At 45.1% G+C, this 17,423-nt stretch overlaps 1 protein-coding gene across 36 annotated transcripts in view; it reads left to right on the plus strand.

The window, feature by feature from the left end:
* The window catches only part of MYO9A (myosin IXA), a 281,572-nt gene that overhangs the window by 102,986 nt on the left and 161,163 nt on the right, over positions 1–17,423 (plus strand). For all 36 annotated transcript variants that reach the window (XR_016218484.1, XR_016218481.1, XR_016218482.1 and 33 more), the window contains 2 exons: positions 7,070–7,204; positions 14,583–14,704. Coding sequence is in view for 31 of the 36 variants with exons in the window: in XM_089310956.1 (XP_089167082.1) it covers positions 7,070–7,204; positions 14,583–14,704 (257 nt within the window). In the remaining 5 variants the exon portion in view is untranslated. The remainder of the gene's footprint in view (positions 1–7,069; positions 7,205–14,582; positions 14,705–17,423) is intronic.

Here is a 17,423-nt window from a genome sequence, read left to right on the forward strand (position 1 = left end):
GCTCTGTCTTCTAAGTCCGATATTCTCTCTTCTGCTTCACTGACTCTGTTTTTAAGGCTCTCTAATGTGTTTGTCATTTGATCTATTAACTTCTTCATTTCATTTTGATTTCTCTTCACTGTCACACTTTCCTCTTCAACTAGTTTCTGCGTTTCATTTTGATTCCTCCTTAAGATTTCATTTTCACGAGAGATTTTCTATCCTGTCTAGTAAGGATTTCTGTAGTTCAAGAATTTGTTTTTGAAAACTTCTAAATGTTCTTATCATAAATTTTTTGAGTTCCGTATCTTGCATTTCTTCTATCTCATCATCTTCATAATCTTGGCTTGGGGTGTCTTGTTCATTTGGGGGCGTCATAATGTCTTCCTTGTTCTTGTTTCCTCAGTTTCTGCGTTTGTTGCTTGGCATTGTGGAGATACTCTTTGGATTCTTGTTCCCTCTCTGTGGTGTTTTTTCTTGTTATACTATGAGTGTATTAAGTGGACTGTATGCTTTTGATGGAGCCTTAGAGGCTTGAGATGGGTGTGGCCAGAGAGCTCTGTTTGGATCTTCAGGATTAGGGGTGTGCCAAAGGTGACACACCCAGGTTAGGCGTGGTAAATCTCTCTCTCTCTTTTGATTCAGAAGGGAAGTAATTCCGCACAGCTGAGCAGAATTGAAGGTAGTCAGCTTCCGGATCTCTGGCTCCTGTAGGTATAACATTGCCTACTCTTTCCCAAGGACCACACAGGGAATCTGTTCTGCCCTCAGTGTGGGCTCAAATTCTCCTGCAGTCTCCCACCGGGTTGCCAAGATTACTGAATTGTAGCGCCTCTGGAGAATACTCATGTGAACTCTGTGAATTCTCTCACCCACTGTCTTTTTTCACAGTCTCTGTTCATTAGTTCTAGACATTCACTAGGTCCTAACCTCCTGTAATTTCACCCCCTCAGAGTCAGGTTTTACTGTTTGGATGAGGGCGGGCGCAGCCCTGAGGTTGCTCAGCTTTTATGTATGTCCAAAATGGCGTGTGCTCTTTGTCTTGCTCAACTTTGAGAGGTGAGCGGAGAGAGAGAGACTTGTGTCCATACCAGTCCCTTTTTTTTTTTTCCTCTCTCCTCTAGTTAGCCTGGTGAACTTTCCTCCACGGGGCTTCAAGCCTCGTTCCCTATAGGCTCCTCCTCCCGCTTCCCCGCCAGTGTCTCGGTCTACTGAGGTTTCGGCTTACCTCGCGTTCCAGCGCTGGTGCGTAGATTCTGCAGCTGGTGTCCCGAGCCGTGGGCTCCCGTACCCTCCATGCAGATCCACTGTGAATCACTAGTTCCAGAAGAGTTTCCTCTGCTGTTTCTTCCCCAACTCTTCCTTGAACCTGCAGTATCTCCTCTTTTATTAAACTTTCGCTTCCTCGACTATCGTGTGCTCCCTTCCTATTCCGCCATCTTGCCGGACTCCCAGCCCCCTGTCTTGACCTGAAGTCCGCAGTTCCTGGAACACCTTCTCACTCACCCTATGCCAGCTCTGAAGGAGGGGAAGGTCTTTGTTTTTTCTCTGTAATCGCCTCTTGGCAGAGCGAAGGCCAGACTCCCCAGGCTTCAGGTGCAGCTGATATCCCGAGGCTGATGCAGGAGCCTGACCTGCCACGGAGCAATGCCTTTGGAGGGGCAGGACCCTTCCAGAGTCTGGGGGCTCTGGCTACATCTTTTCTTAGGAACTTGGAGGGGGAGGGCACAACCCAAGTTCATCTGTGGAGTTGCCTGTCTCTTTCCTGCTACAGTCTCTGATCGGCTACAAGTTGGGTCAGGACTGGCTTAAACCACAGCCCCAGGGTAAGCATCTGGCCTCCTGCTTAGGACTTGACTCCTGGCTCAAGTTATGTATGTTTCAGTGGTGTACATATGGATACAATCATGGTATCTGTATTGTCTCAAACTTGAACTTGGTTTACCTAAGATCTCTTGAAGTAAGTTCTGTATTACTGTACATATGGTATGCCTTATTTTTAGTAATTTTATGGTTTACAGTATGTTGTGTACCATAAATACTCCCATAAAACTTACCTATTTTGTGTGTAAGTTAAAATGGTTTATTACACTTTATTTTTTAGGAAAATTATGTCTTTCAGAATCAGGACAAACAATTATGTATTAAAATAAAACCAGTCAGGGGGCCGGCGCTGTGGCACAGCAGGTTAATGCCCTGGCCTGAAGCACCGGCATCCCATATGGGTGCCGGTTTGAGACCTGGCTGCTCTACTTCTCATACAACTCTCTGCTATGGCTTGGGAAAGCAGTAGAAGATGGCCCAAGTCCTTGGGCCCCTGCACCCACGTGGGAGACCTGGAGGAAGGTCCTGGCTCCTGGCTTCGGATTGGTGCCGCTTCAGCCATTGTAGCCCATTGGGGAGTGAACCATCAGTTGGAAGACCTCTCTCTCTCTGCCTCTCCTCTCTCTGTGTAACTCTGACTTTCAAAGAAATAAATTAATCTTTCAGATATTTCATTTTTGATATGAACAGTGCTGTAACAAATATTCTTTTTTTTTAATGTGTGTTTTTTTTAAGATTTATTTTATTTGAAAGATTTACATTGAGAGAGAGGTCTTCCATCCACTGGTTCACTCCCCAGATGGTCACAACGGCTGGAGCTGTGCTGATCTGGAGCAGGAGCCAGGAGCCTCTTCTGGGTCTCCCACGCAGGGGCCCAAGGAATTAGGCCATCTTCTACTGCTTTCCCAGGCCATAGCAGAGAGTTGGATGGGAAGAGGAACAGCAGGGACTAGAACCGGCGCCCATATCGGATGCCAGCGCTTTTGGCCAGGGCTTTTATCTGCTGCACCACAGTTCCACCCCCCCCCCCCTTTTTTTTAGGGTTTATTATTTATTTGAAGGGCAGAGTGACAGAGAGGTAGAGACAGATCTTAAATCCACTGGTTCACTCCCCAGATGGCTGCAACAGCTGGAGCTGGCTGGGCCACGCCAAAGCCAGGAGCCCAGAACTCTGTCTGGGTCTCCTGTGTCTGTGTCAGGAGCCCAAGTACTTGGGCCATTTTCTGCTGCTTTGCCAGAAACTTGAGCAGGAAGTTGGACAAGTGGAGCAGCCAGGACCCAAACTGGTGCTCCTATGAGTGCCTGGCATCTCAGGTGGTGGTTTAACTCTGTGCCACGGCTCCATCCCCCAGCAAATATTCTTACTTGTAGGCCGGCGCCGCGGCTCACTAGGCTAATCCTCCCCATTGTGGCGCCGGCACACCGGGTTCTAGTCCCGGTCGGGGCGCCAGATTCTGTCCCGGTTGCCCCTCTTCCAGGCCAGCTCTCTGCTGTGGCCCGGGAGTGCAGTGGAGGATGGCCCAAGTCCTTGGGCCCTGCACCCCATGGGAGACCAGGAGAAGCACCTGGCTCCTGGCTTCGGATCAGCGTGGTGCGCTGGCCACAGCGCGCCAGCCGTGGCGGCCATTGGAGGGTGAACCAATGGCAAAAGGAAGACCGTTGTCTCTCTCTTTCACTGTCCACTCTGCCTGTCAGAAAAAAAAAAAAAAATTCTTACTTGTGCTCATTTTTCTAGGAGAAAAATCTTCAAAATGCAATGACTGATTTAAGGACTTGTGTGTTTTAAGACTTGGTAGTACAGTGAGTGTGTGGCCTGCTGGTTAAGAAACCATTGTGGTCACATACATGTTCCACATTGGAGTTCCTGGGTGTGAGGCCTGGCGTCAGCTCCTGACTCGAGCTTCCTGCTAATACAGACCTTGGGAGGCGGTAGGTGATGGCTCTAGTGCTAGGGGCCCTGCTACCCATGTGGGAGACCTGGATGGAGCCCCCAGTTCCTGGCTTCAGCCTGGTCCAGTCCCAGCGGGACTGGGTGGGGCACTTGGAGAGGGAACCAGCAGATTGAACTCTGTTCCTCTCGCTGTTTTTCTCTCTCTTTTCTCTACCTCTCAAATAAAATGAAATAAAAATAAAACATTTGATGGGTGTTGCAGTTAAATTGCTTTCCCAAAAAGATTGAATTTTGACAATAATTTATGTAATTGCCCAACCCCTTACCCACATTGGAAATGATCAGTGTTCGTATCTCCTAACCAGATAAGAGACACTGTCCCCTTTTATTACTGTACTGTTCAGTGATAAAAGGTGAGCAAAAAGTATCCTTGTACTGTTTTTGTTGATTTTTTTGTCATTCCTTCTTTTTAGCTACTTACTTTGATTGTTCTGGAGATGTACAGGATCACATATATTTTGTATGTAACTAGTTACTTAGCTGCATGAGTTTTTTTTTTTTTTTTTTTTTTTTTTTTTAAGATTTATTTATTAACTTGAAAGACACAGAAGGAGAGAGAGAGAGATTGATCTTACATCTGCTGGTTCACTCTCCGAAGTGCTGCAACGGCCCAGCTGGGCAGGCTGAAGATGGGAGTTTGAAACTTCATCCAGGACTCCCATGTGAGGTGCAGGGGCCTGACCACTTGGGGGCATCTTCTGCAGCTTTCCCAGGCCTTTAGCAGGGAGCTGTGTGGGAAATGGATCGGCTGGGACACAAACTGGTGTCCGTGTGGTATCCCCACTTTGCAGGTGGCATCTTTACCTGCTATGACACAATGCTGGCCCCATAGCATTACTACTGTTAATACAGTTTTACCTTCTCACCAGACTTTATGGAACATTTGGTCTCTTGAGGCTAATTAAAATGTCAGATTTGTTATTCATTCTTGTCATAAATTGATCTTATATTAATTTTTCATGTTTTAAGTAATCGCTCAGTGATCAAACAAATTATAATTTATTATGTGTTATATTATTTAAATTTAAATATTCAAGATGGTAACTTATCAAATTGACTTAATCTTAAAAAACTTTTTTTAACTGTTTCTTTTATTTGAGAAGCAGAGAGACAAACACCAGACAGACAGACGGAGATCTCCTATCTGCTGGTTCACTTCCTAAACGTCCAGAAACCTAGGAACTGGGAATTCAGTCCCAATTGCCCATATAGGTGACAGGGACCCAGAACCCATCACACTGCTGTCCCTCTGTGTATGCACTAGCGGGAAGCTGGAATTGGGAGCAGAGCTGGGACTTGGATCCAGGGTACTCCGACTGGGGATACAGGCTTCCCGTTTGGCAGGTCAGCCCCTCCCCTCACATGGACTTGTAGTATTTTCCTGTCTTCTTAAAGACTTAGACTCAGTCAACAGGGCTTATCATGCAAATCATCTTAGTACAGACTTAGGAAGAAACTATCATTCATTGTGCCAGTGTGCATTTCAGAGATGGTGTAGTGTGGTAAGAAGAGTGTGTATATGTAGGTATTAGATCAGGTTTCCCTTCATCTATAGTAAGGTGTTAGAAAGAAAATTCCTAGAAGTAACATAGGAAGAAATAGAAGAATAAAGTTGATCTGTATTCTATCAAAAGACCAAAAGAGCAGCCAGGCCTATGGCATATGGCATCCCATATGGGCGCTGGTTCATGTCCCGGCTGCTTCTCTTCTGATCCGGCTCTCTGGCGTGGCCTGGGAAAGCAGTAGAAGATGGCCCACGTCCACAGGCCCCTGCACCCGGAAGGGGCTCCTGGCTCCCGGCTTTGGATTGGGTCAGCTCCAGCCGTTGGCAGCCATCTGGGGAGTGAACCAGTGAATGAAAGACCTCTCTGTCTCTCTCTCTCTCTCTAACTCTGCCTCTCAAGTAAATAAATAAATTAAAAAAAAAAAAGGTGAAAAGATTTGAGTATTGTTTGCTTTGGGAGCAGACTTTAAGGAAGAGGAAGGGACTGCTTTTTTTCTCTTTAAATAGTATATATCCCTTTTAGACACAGTCAACTTTTTAAAGTTTTTAAATTGCTTTTTAAATTTATTAATACACAAAGAACAGATTTCCTAGCTATGATTCCAATAATACTTCCTTCCCTTCCTCCCTTCTCCTTCCTTCCTTTCATTTCTGCTATCCAACATTTTAAATCTCGTATTTCTTTCAGAGTAAAATTAAAACATATTATTTATTTAAACATTTATTTTATTTATTTGAAAGGCAGAGTTAGAGAGAGGGAGAGACAGAGATAAAGAGCTCTTCCATATGCTAGTTCACTCCCCGAATGGCTGCAACAACTGGGGCTGGGCCAGGCTGAAGCCGGGAGCTCTTTTGGCTCTCCCATGTGGGTGCTCGGGCTGAAGCATGTGGGCCACCTGCTGCTGATTCCCCAGGCACATCAGGGCACGCTGGCTCGGAAGCAGAGCATCTGGGGTTCGAACTGGCACCCATATGGGGTGCTGGAGCTTGCAGGTGGTGACTTGAGGCACTAGGCCACAGCGCTGGCCCTGATTAAAGCATTTTAAACTAACAAACTGCATGTTCAGGTATCTCGTTTGTAGCCTAGCTCAGAATGACTAAATACCCTTTTTAGTCTGGGTCCTAAAGCAGAATTCTATTTATTGGGATGTTAAAGTCAGAATAGGAGATATCCCACAGTACTCTTGGCATAGACAGGAATAACCCAGCTCTTCTGATCTTTAACTTAAGTGGCCTCAGGCTACCCCAAAGCATGTTATTTCCTTGCTGTCTCAGAGCCTAGGGATTCCTGAATTGAAGACAATGGACCACCAGCCCTGCTTTGCACATTTCTATAATAAAAGAGAGCTGAAATTCTTTTTATTTGTGATACCTAATGGTTGAATGGGGCCCAAAATAATCCCCTCTCCACGGCTGTAGCAATGAGCGTTTTGGTGGTAAGTGTTGTGGTGCAGTGTTTTGAGCCCTAGCTTGTAACACAGGCATTCCACTTCCTAGCCAGCTCCCTGCTAACTCTCCTGGGAGGGCAGCAGAGATGGCTGAAGTGCTTGTACCCCTGTCCTTACAATGGAAACCAGGATGCAGTTCCTGGCTCTTGGTTTCAGCCTGGCGCAGCCCTGGCTGTTGTGGCCATTTGGGGAGGGAACCAGTGGATGGAAGATCTCTTTCCTGTCTCTCCCTCTCTGCCTTTCAAGTAAATAAATAAATCTGTAAAAAATTGTGCATTTTCTTAACTTAATTATATTTTGGATATTAGGTATTAAATAAATCTGGGTGTAATTTTTAAACCAAAATTTTGTCTTGTTTTATAGACTTTGTCCATTGGTGTTCTTGATATTTTTGGATTTGAAGATTATGAAAATAATAGCTTTGAACAGTTCTGTATTAATTTTGCTAATGAACGTTTACAACACTACTTTAATCAGCACATCTTCAAATTGGAGCAAGTGAGTACCTGTGCATGCCTGCCTCGCCTCAGTACACACACACACTTTTGTGTCAAAGTCATAGTCTGCGTTTTCAGTCTTGTATTTTAGTAGATATGATGTTTGTTATGTCATTGTAAGCAAATAGCAGATCAGGGCAGAGTTTTTAAGCCATGCTCTGCAGTGTTCTTTGGTAGTACACAGATTTGCTAATAAGTGCTTGTTTAAGTTCTCCTTGGAATGAAACGATGGCATGGATGTTTTGGGGGGATTTGTTGGTGTTAACTGTTTTAATTGCTTCTGTGGCCTTTGGAACTGTAATGCTAAGTATGCTGCTTTGATTGCATTTGTCTCAGTTCTGTGATGGGACTGAATAGCTAATTAATAGAATCTGAAGTCCGCAGCGTGTGGATACAAAGAAGCAGAAAGGTTGGAGCTACTAAGATGGGTAACCACTTAGTTCTTGTGAGAATCTCACAGTTCACAGTTTAAACAAAAAGATTCCACGCTAATTATTAGAATAAAGGTGAAGTTGAACAAAATGTAGGCTTTTACTTCAAACTAGCTTTGAAATCAGTAACTGTTTGGGGTAGAATTTCATTTTGTATGTGAGGACATAGGCAGTGGCAGGGTTCATCAGCTCGGCAGTGGCAGGGTTCATCAGCTCAATCCAAGGGCAATGGTGAAGAATGGAAAATGACCCGAAAGTGCACAACAGCTAGCAAGGCTATAAAGAGGGGAAAATGAGCACTTTGTATCGTCAAATGCTGGGTTCTGGGGCTCTTGCTCTGTCTTAGCTTTCAGGACTGTCTGTGGCTTAAAGGTTCACGGTTGTTCACAGAAGTAGAGTTGAATTAGTACTGGCTGCTCTGATGAATGCTGAAGTTCTAGACACAACATTTTAGCTGGTTGCTACACTGTAACTGCTGAAAGTTAATAACCTTTGTTATAGTATTAACTATTTATCAAGTAGGTGCTGTTTTTATCTAGTTTTACAGATGGTGCCTAATGCCAGTTTAAAAAATTTAAGACTTAGGTTCCGTAACTCTTGCTTTTAACCAGAAGCTGAGCTGGACACGGTACCTAAGTCTGTTGATCCTGTCCATGGCTTTTTTTTTTTTTTTTAAAGATTTATTTGTTTATTTGAAAGTCAGTGTTACACACAGAGAGAGGAGAGGCAGAGAGAGAGAGAGAGAGAGAGGTCTTCCATCTGCTGGTTCACTCCCCAATTGGCTGCAACAGCTGGAGGTGCTCCCATCCGAAGCTAGAAGCCAGGAGTTTCCTCCAGGTCTTCCCATGTGGGTGCAGGGGCTCAAGGACTTGGGCCATCATCTTCTACTGCTTTCCCAGGCCATAGCAGAGCGCTGGATTGGAAGAGGAGCAGCCGGGACTAGGACCAGCATCCATTTGGGATTCCGGAGCTTCAGGCCAGGGCTTTAAGCCACTGTGCCACAGTGTTGGCCATCTGTCCATGGCTTTTTAAGTCATGTTTAAGCCATGTTTTTATGGCTTTGGCTTTTTATGCCATGTTAAATTATTATCTCTTCTCCTTTGCAGATAGGTACAGGTGTTGGAGAATGGGGGGAGTTCATGTTGTTGACTGCATTCTGTGTTTTATGAAGTAAAGCAGCAGCTGCCCCATGTATCATGAAGCAGAAGACAGGTTGACTGCTTTTAGAGTGAGAAAGCTGTTCTTTCATTATAAACTGAAGTTATTCTTAACTTTTCTAGAAGTCCAGGTGAGACATAAAAGACCCCTAAGAAATGCCTAGGCTGTAATCATGCTGTATGGAAAAGAGCTTCATAGGTCATTGAAGAATGTGCTTGTAACTACTTGGGGTGGGCAGTCTTGGTTTGCTTGCGACCTTGAATGTCATAATTTTAGACTGTCTGATGTGATTATGGATCAGAAGATTCAGATTCTAAATTATACCATCTTTTTCTAACTCAAATCTCAGTATTCTCGTGTTTTCTGATCTGTGGGGTATACCTTTTTTTTTCTTGAAGATTATATATTTATTGAAAGGCAAACTTATGATGAGAGAGAGAAAGGGAAAGAGAAAGAGAAAAAGAGATAGCAAGAGAGATCATCCACCTGCTGGTTTACTCCCCAGGTGGCAGCAGTAGCCAGGCTGAGTGCAGGAGGCTGGAGCTTCTTCAGGGTCTCCCTTGTGGGAAGCTGGGGTCCTAGCACTTGGGCCGCTTCCTCTGTGTTTCCTAGGCATTAGCAGGGAGCTGGATTAGAAGGGGAGCAGCCAGTTGGGGCTGGCGCTGTGGCGTAGTGGGTAAGGCCGCTGCCTGCAGTGCTGGCATCCCCTATGGATGCTGGTTCGCAAGTCCCAGCTGCTTCGATTCCTATACGACCGTGTGCTGTGGCCTGTGAAAGCAGTAGAAGAAGGCCCATGTCCTTGGGTCCCTATACCCCTGCAGGAGACCTGGAGGAGGCTCCTTGCTCCTGACTTTGGATTGGCGCAGCTCCAGCTCCAGCCTTGCGGCCAACTGGGGAGTGAACCAGGGGATGGAAGATCTCTCTCTCTCCATAGAGCAGCCAGGACATGAAGTGATGCCCATATGGGATGCTGGTGTAGCAGGTGGCGGGTACACCACAGTACAGTGGGGTGTCTTTGATGTAATTTAAGGGAAGCTTAAAGACCGTTTACTTCTTGACTTCTTGGCCATTCTCTCTTTTTTTTTTTTTTTTTTTTGACAGGCAGAGTTAGAGGGAGAGAGAGAGAGACAGAGTGAAAGGTCTTGCTTTTAACATTGGTTCACACCCCCCCCCCCCCCAGATGGCCGCCAAGGCTGGTGTGCTGCGGCCAGTGTGCTGCGCCGATCCAAAGTCAGGAGCCAGGTGCTTCCTCCTGGTCTCCCATGCGGATACAGGGCTCAAGCACCTGGGCCACTCCACTGCCTTCCCGGGCCACAGCAGAGAGCTGGCCTGGAAGAGGAGCAACTGGGACTAGAACCCCGGGGTGCCAGCGCCGCAGGTGGAGGATTAGTCAAGTAAGCTGCTGCGCCAGCCTTCTTTGCCTTTCTGTTAGAGGACACTTTTAAAAAGTTCATGGAAGGGCCGGCGCCGCGGCTCACTAGGCCCATCATTTGGGGGCTGTTCTGTTCCTAGAGGTGTTTCTCTCTGTGGGCAGGGGATTGCTGCTTTTAAAAGAAATAGGCTTGAGGGGCTGAGGACATGAGCAGGATTTTCTCCAGACTCCCCAGGGAGGAAGAGGCTCCTGGCTTCTCCTGTAGGCTTTAGGCTGAGACTCTGAAAAGGTTACATGTTAGGAGGAAGGGCAAACTGCAAGTGGACAGGCATCGCAAGGATGTTTCCAGTGTGCGTCATTCAACCCTCGTCAGGTTAAAGTAGTGTAGAATTTCTCTCTCTCTCTCTCTCTCTCTCTCTCTCTCTCTATATATATATATATATATATATATATATCTTGGTTTATTGCTTTATTTGAAAGGCAGAGTCAGAGAGAGAAAGAGACACAGAGATAGAATAATGACCTCAACTGCCAGAGCTAAGGTGGTCAGAAGCCAGGAGCCAGGAGCTTCTTCCAAGTCTCTCACATGAGTGCAGGGGTGCAAGGGCTTGGGCAATGCTCTGCTGCTTTCCCAGGCAAGTTAGCAGGAAGCTGGATTGGAAGTGGAGCAGCTGGAGCTCGAGTGGGTGCCCGGTATGGGATGCTGGCGTCGGAGGTGGCGGATTTACCTCCTGTGCCACTGTGCCAGCCCCAGTAGTATAGGATTTCTAGCGTTCTTAGCACCGACTGCCTAGAGAAAATTCAATGTCCACTGGAAGAAGACTTCATCCTGGTGCTAAAATGACTTCTGCAATGCAAGACCGAAGATGAGGGGCTATTGTCCTTTAAACTAAAACTTGTTGTTAGTCAGTAGCTAATACATCCCTGATTCTAGCTCAGAATGTAGGAAGGAATGAAGAGTGATGAAAATTACAAAGAAGGGGCGAATCTAAGTGACTCTGAACTAAATCAAAGGGAGAAAATAACTTTTATAGTGTATTGTTTAGGTAGAACTAAACTACATAAAAACAATAGCATATAAGTTAGGCAGGGAGTAAATGGAACTTCATGTAGTCTAAGATCTTTACATGAATTAAGTTATAAACTATTTGTTAGACATTGCTGTTAATAATATAATTAATAATTAATCAGGGATATATGTGATGGTATCTAGGATATCCACAAAGTAGTATAAGAATGTAAAACTTTTGAAATTAATATAGGGTATAAGTAAAATAGAAATAACTGACAGAAGAAAATGAAAGCTGAGAAAGGGTAAGTAGCAAATAGATGGTTGATTTAATCCCTTAAATATCAATGATTGCATTAGAAATAAATGGATCAGGTTGAGTGTTTCCTGTGGTGGTCTGAGGTGCCTTCATCCGCATTGGAGTACCTGGTTCTAGTCCTGGGTCCTGGATCCTGACCCCAGCTGCCTGCCGTTGCAGACTTTGGGGGCAGGAATGATGACTCAGGTATTTGAGTTCTGGCCATCCATATGGGAGACCAGGAGTTCTGGACTCCTAGCTCTGGCCTGGCCCATCCCTGCCTTGAGGATGAGTGCATTTCTTAAAGATGTTATTTCTTTGAGATGTAAAGATAGAGAGGGAGAGGAGAGAAATGTCTTCCATCTGTTAATTCACTCCCCAAATGGCTGCAGCTGCAATGGCTGGAGTTTCCTCTGGGGCTCCCAGATGGGTGCCGGGGCCCAAGCACTTGGGCCATTTTCTACTGCTTTCCTAGGCCATAGCAGAGAGCTGGATTGCAAGAGGAACAGCCAGGACATGCCCGGCGCCCATATGGGATGCCGGCGCTGCAAATGGAGGCTTAGCCTACAATACCACAGCACCTGCCTGAGAGCATTTTCTTATTGTTTCTTTCCTTCCCTTCCTCTTTCTCAAATGCACAAGAAAATCCCCCAAATCAAACATTGTAAATGAGTTGCTCCAACTAGAACCTGGGGTTTGCCAGACTGGATATAATACAGAAGTAAACGGCTGCTGCTGCTGAGAGACGTGTGGTGCTCAGGAAGAAAGTTAAGTCAGAAGAGATTGAGGGGCCAGTCTGGTTGTGTAGCAGGTTAACCAGCTGCCTGCAGTGCTGGCATCCCATATGCCCGCCGCTTCATGACTTGGCTGCTCCACTTCCAATCTGGCTCCTTGCTAATGCACCTGAGAAAGCAGCGGAAGATGATCCAACTGCTTGGGCCCCTGCACACACATGGGAGACCTGGAGGAAGCTCCTGGCTACAGACTGGCCCAGCCCCAGCTGTTGCAGCTATTTGGGGAGTGAACCAGTGGATGGAAGATCTTTCTCTTGGTCTCTCCCTCTCTCTGTCTATAACTCTGCCTCTCAAATAAATGAATAAATCTTTAAAAAAAAAAGATTTGGTTAAATGTAACCATAAGTGAGTATTTGTAGCTGTTTTAATATCACACTTTAAGCATTACTAGAGATAAAAATATTATCTCATAATGCTAGAAGGATCAGTTCAATAGGAAATGTATATTCCCAAATCTATAAATATCTGATAACATAGACTCAAAATACATAAAGCAAAATTCAGTAAAAATAAAAGCAGCAGTATATATTTGTTCCCATAGTGGAATTCTTTTTTAAAGATTGACTTGCTTATTTGAAAGAGTGACAGAGAAAGATAGAAATCTTTCATCTTCTGGTTTACTCCCCAGAGGCCAAAATGGCCTGGGTTGGTCCTGGCCCAAACTAGGAGTTAGGAATTCCATTCGTGCCTCCCACGTGGGTGGCAGGGTCCCTACCACTTGAGCCATCTTCTGCTACTTTCCTAGACATATTAGCAGGCTTATCAAATGATATGGAAAGAAAAAAAGAACTTGCCAGGACTAACAGAAGAAAGAAAAAATCTGATTCTATAATTATTAAAGAAATAGTTCATGTAAATACAAATCTTTCAGTAAGGAACATTGCAAGCCAAGACACTCCACTGCTGAATTTGACCAGTGTTGAAAGAAGAGAATTTCAATCTGCCTGAACACTTTATGTGCAATAGAAAAAACCAAATAATTCTGAACACACTTTAAGGCCCAGGATAAGATTGTTACCCAGATGTGCTAAGGGTATATATACCTGGTCTTCTGCTGCCTCACCAAGCGTATTCGTAGAAAGGTGGATTAGAACAGAGCAGCCAGGACTCACAGCAGCCCTCAGATAGGGGATGATTCAGATAAGGGATGACTTCACCTGTTGAACTGTGGGGAGCAACTGAGACTAGACTAAATTACTGGAACTAGGACTAATTCTATGCATCTGATCTCCCACAATATGGCGCTGAGAGAGAGCAAACAACTTCTACGCAGCTGCCTCGCCAATTTGACTAACAAGTGGCAGGAGCTGATCCTGCTCCTGATTGGAGGAGAGCAGCGTGCTCGGCGTGTGGGCAGCAGAGCATGGATTGGTGGAAGAGGGCTATAAAGGAAGAGAGAGACAACATGCACCAGGAACATCTGGGAGCAGCCCCTGAGCAGCCCCTGAGAGCCGGCCGGCGGTGTGCCGCTCCTCCGCGAAAGCGGGGAAAGCGGTGGGGGGTGCTGCCCCTCTGCGGAGGCCGGGGGCTGGCAGCTAACCCTGGCCGGCGTCGTTCCTCCGCAAGTAGGGGAACGGCAGCAAACCGGGAAGGGCTGGACAGAAAGAACAGCGCAGGGTCCAGTGTCGTTCCTCCGCGAATGGGGGAGCGACATTGAAGCACAATGCCAACCCCTTTTAACTGTTTAAAGATGGCTTTTCTATAACGATTTCTTATTGGTGAAATCATTATTAAAAGGAAAACACTGAGCATGTACCTCTCCAGGGCTGGCACTGTGGCACAGCGGGTAAAGCTGCTACCTTCAGTGCAGACACCCCATATGGACGTTGGTTCAAGTCCCGGCTACTCCACTTGTGATCCAGCTCTCTGCTCTGGCCTGGGATAGTAGTGGAAGATGGCCCAAGTCGTTACCTGCCCTGTACCTCTGTTCCTCTTCACAGTGCCATGGTTCAGTCCCAGGCTCTGGCGCCTTACTTTAGCTTCCTGATAATGCAGACCCTGAGAGGCAGCAGTTATGACTCAAGAGTTAAGTTCCTTTTACCTGCATGGGATATTGGTATTGAGTTCCAGGCTACTGGCTACCAAGTCCAGGGTGTTGCAGGCATTTGGGGAGTGGACCAGCAGATGGAAGCTTGCTCTGTGTTGGTCAGTGTCATTCTGTCGCACCCTCTCTCTTAAATAAATATGTGAAAAATATTTTTTAAAAAAGCTTAGATCATTCTTTAAAGTCTGATAAAAGCTTTTAAAAATCCTTGTTATTGCATACTTAATATTTTCTGCAAGATGAATAAATTATTTTATTATTTGGTTTTCCTAGGAGGAATATAGAATGGAAGGAATCAGCTGGCATAATATAGATTATATTGATAATAGCTGTTGTATCAATCTCATTAGCAAAAAACCAACAGGACTGCTGCATCTTTTGGATGAAGAAAGCAAGTGAGTATGATTCTGAATTTCTTACTAGCTGTTTGGGCTTTTCATGTCATCTTCAGATTAAACATTGTTCTGCGTTGTTGTTTTTTTTTAAATTTTTATTTAATTTATTTGAAAGAGTGAGGGAGGGGAAGAGACAGAGATCTTCCACCCACTGGTTCACTCCCCCAGTGGGTCATAGTGGTGGGGGCTAGGCCAGGCCGAAGCCGGGATCCAGGAATTCACCTAAGTTTTCCATGTGGTTGACAGGGGCCCAAGTACTTGAGCCATCTGCTGCTGCTTTCCTGGGTGGGTTGGTAGGGAGCTGGATTGGAAGCAGAGCAGCTGGGACTTGAGCCACTGCTCCTATAAGAAATACCATCATTACAGACAGCGGTTTAACACACTGTGCCATCATCCCTATCCTTACATTGTCAAGTAAACTGGTACTTGTCTATATGTAGTTTTCTTTTTTCCTGGATAAATAGGGTGGGCTTCACCATTTAACTTGGTAAGTTTTTCTAGATTTCTTCTACACATTTTGAAATTGAATTTGTTGTATATTCCTTTATTCTTTTTTTTTTTTAAATGATTTACTTATTTATTTGAAAAACAGAGTTACGGAGTAATGTAGAGTCAGAGAGAGAGAGAGAGAGAGAGATAGATATCTTCCATCTGCTGGTTCACTCCCCAAATGGGAGCTGGGCTGATCTGAAGCCAGGAGCCAGTAGCTTCTTCCAGGTCTCCCACGTCGGTGCAGAGTCCCCAGGAGTTGGGCCATCTTCCACTGCTTTCCCAGGCCATAGCAAAGAACTGGACTGGAAGTACTGCTGTACTTAAAATTCTTACACAGTGTTAAGTACAGTAGTTTTTAAACTTTGCTGGCATCCTTCACTTGTGTATATTTGGGAAACTTCAAAATCACAGATGATTTTGCTGTTGGGAGTTGAGAGCCATTGCAGTTGATAATGCAAAGATAAGCAGTTCTTTTGTTTGCGGTAATGTGTAGTAGCAAAATGAAATGATAAAGCAATTGAAGACAAAGATCACATAGGTAGTAGCTGATGAACCGGAGATTCCAGATTAGAGCTTTGACCTGAGCTGTGATGTCTCACTGGCCTGTGTGCTGAGCCCCTCTGCCTGGTGATATAACAGATATTCCCAGCTGCTTGTTGAACACAGGGCCTGTGGAGAGCTTTTGTTTTCATCTTTGCTGGTTTGGAATAAGGCTGTTCTCATCTCTATCCTACTTCTTTTGAAAGTTCTCCACTCAAAAGTAAGAGAAAAAGGTAAGCTGTTCTGTTACTCAGAGGGTTAGAGGGTAAATACACCTTACCAAGAGACAGCAAGGTGAGCGTCTTGCCTAAAGTGAGGCATTCTGCCCTGGAATATGGAGACGTGAGTTTGCAGAGGTGCCTTGGCCTTGGCCTGGCGTCAGTTCGTCTTTGCCTTGGTGACCCGTGAGTGTTCTGAGTAGAGGAGGCACAAAGGTAAAGCCTGCTGAAGGAAAATACATGTTGATAATATGCTGTGATTTCTCACAAAAGGGAAGACTGAAGCTGGTAAAGCTGTGAAACTATTGTAGAGGCAGTTGCTGTTGTCCCTGTTTAAACTGCAAGTGTTTTGGGGTGTGTTGTGTTGTGGATGAAGCTGCCACCTGGAATGCCTGCCTCCCATCTCAGAGTGCCATTTTGTGTCTTGATTACTCCATACTTCTGATCCAGATTCCTGCTGATGTGCTTAGGAGGCAGCAGATGATGATGGTCTAAGTGCTTGGGTTTCTGCGACACATGTGGGAGGCCCAGAGGGAGTTCCAGGCTCCTAGTTTATTGGAGATGAACTAGCAGATGCAAGATCTCTCACTCTTCCTTTCTGTTTTCTACTCTGACATTCAAATAAATAAACACAATATTTCAAAGGCAGTGGAGGATGGCCCAAGTGCTTGGGCCCTGCACTTGGGAGAAAGCACCTGGCTCCTGGCTTCGGATCAGCGAAGCGCGCCGGCTGTAGTGGCCATTTTGGGGGTGAACCAACGGAAGGAAGACCTTTCTCTCTCTCTCTCTCACTAACTCTGCCTGTCAAAAAAGAAAAAAAAAAAAAAGAAAAAGAAAAGAAAAGGAAATGTTAATCCATTCTAAAGTAGGTTTACAGTTTGGAAGTAAGCTGTTTGTGGAGGTTTTCAGGCAGGGATAGGTATTTGAATGGTAAAAGAGGGCAAGGTGTGAGGAAAATGCCAGTGTCAGTGACATAAAAATGTTGATGACACGATCCCTGTAGAAAGCTAAATACTGTTAGGTATTTTTACTACTGTTAATTACTTTTGCTGTCACTATGGTACTTAGTATTCATTTTACGTAAGTTACAGAAAATAATTTGAAAATATAAGTTGCTTGCCCAAGGTGACTTGCAGAACTGGTAGTCTAAGCTCTTCCTATCTGACACCAAGGGCCTTCTCTAAGGAACTATTCTTGTCAGTTTGCAGACATTTTCATGCATTCAGTTTGATGCTCAGCTTCTGTACAGCCTCTTGCCACTATTTCTCATTGATGTAGCTACTGTTAAACCAAACCGTTTCCTGAAAGGTACTTTCTGCTTGTTCTGCCAGTGGTATTTCCTGTATTTGAAACTCCTACTCAGCCTGACATCTAGCTCATAATTGCCGCCTGGTACTCTGTGAGTTTTTTTAGTAGTTCTGTCCACCAATGATTTAAAAAACACTTTTAAAATTTATTTGAAAGGTGAA

Source organism: Oryctolagus cuniculus, chromosome 12 (genome assembly GCF_051225735.1).
Source record: "Oryctolagus cuniculus isolate XC-2025 breed Fujian yellow rabbit chromosome 12, ASM5122573v1, whole genome shotgun sequence".
NCBI classification, from domain to species: domain Eukaryota; kingdom Metazoa; phylum Chordata; class Mammalia; order Lagomorpha; family Leporidae; genus Oryctolagus; species Oryctolagus cuniculus.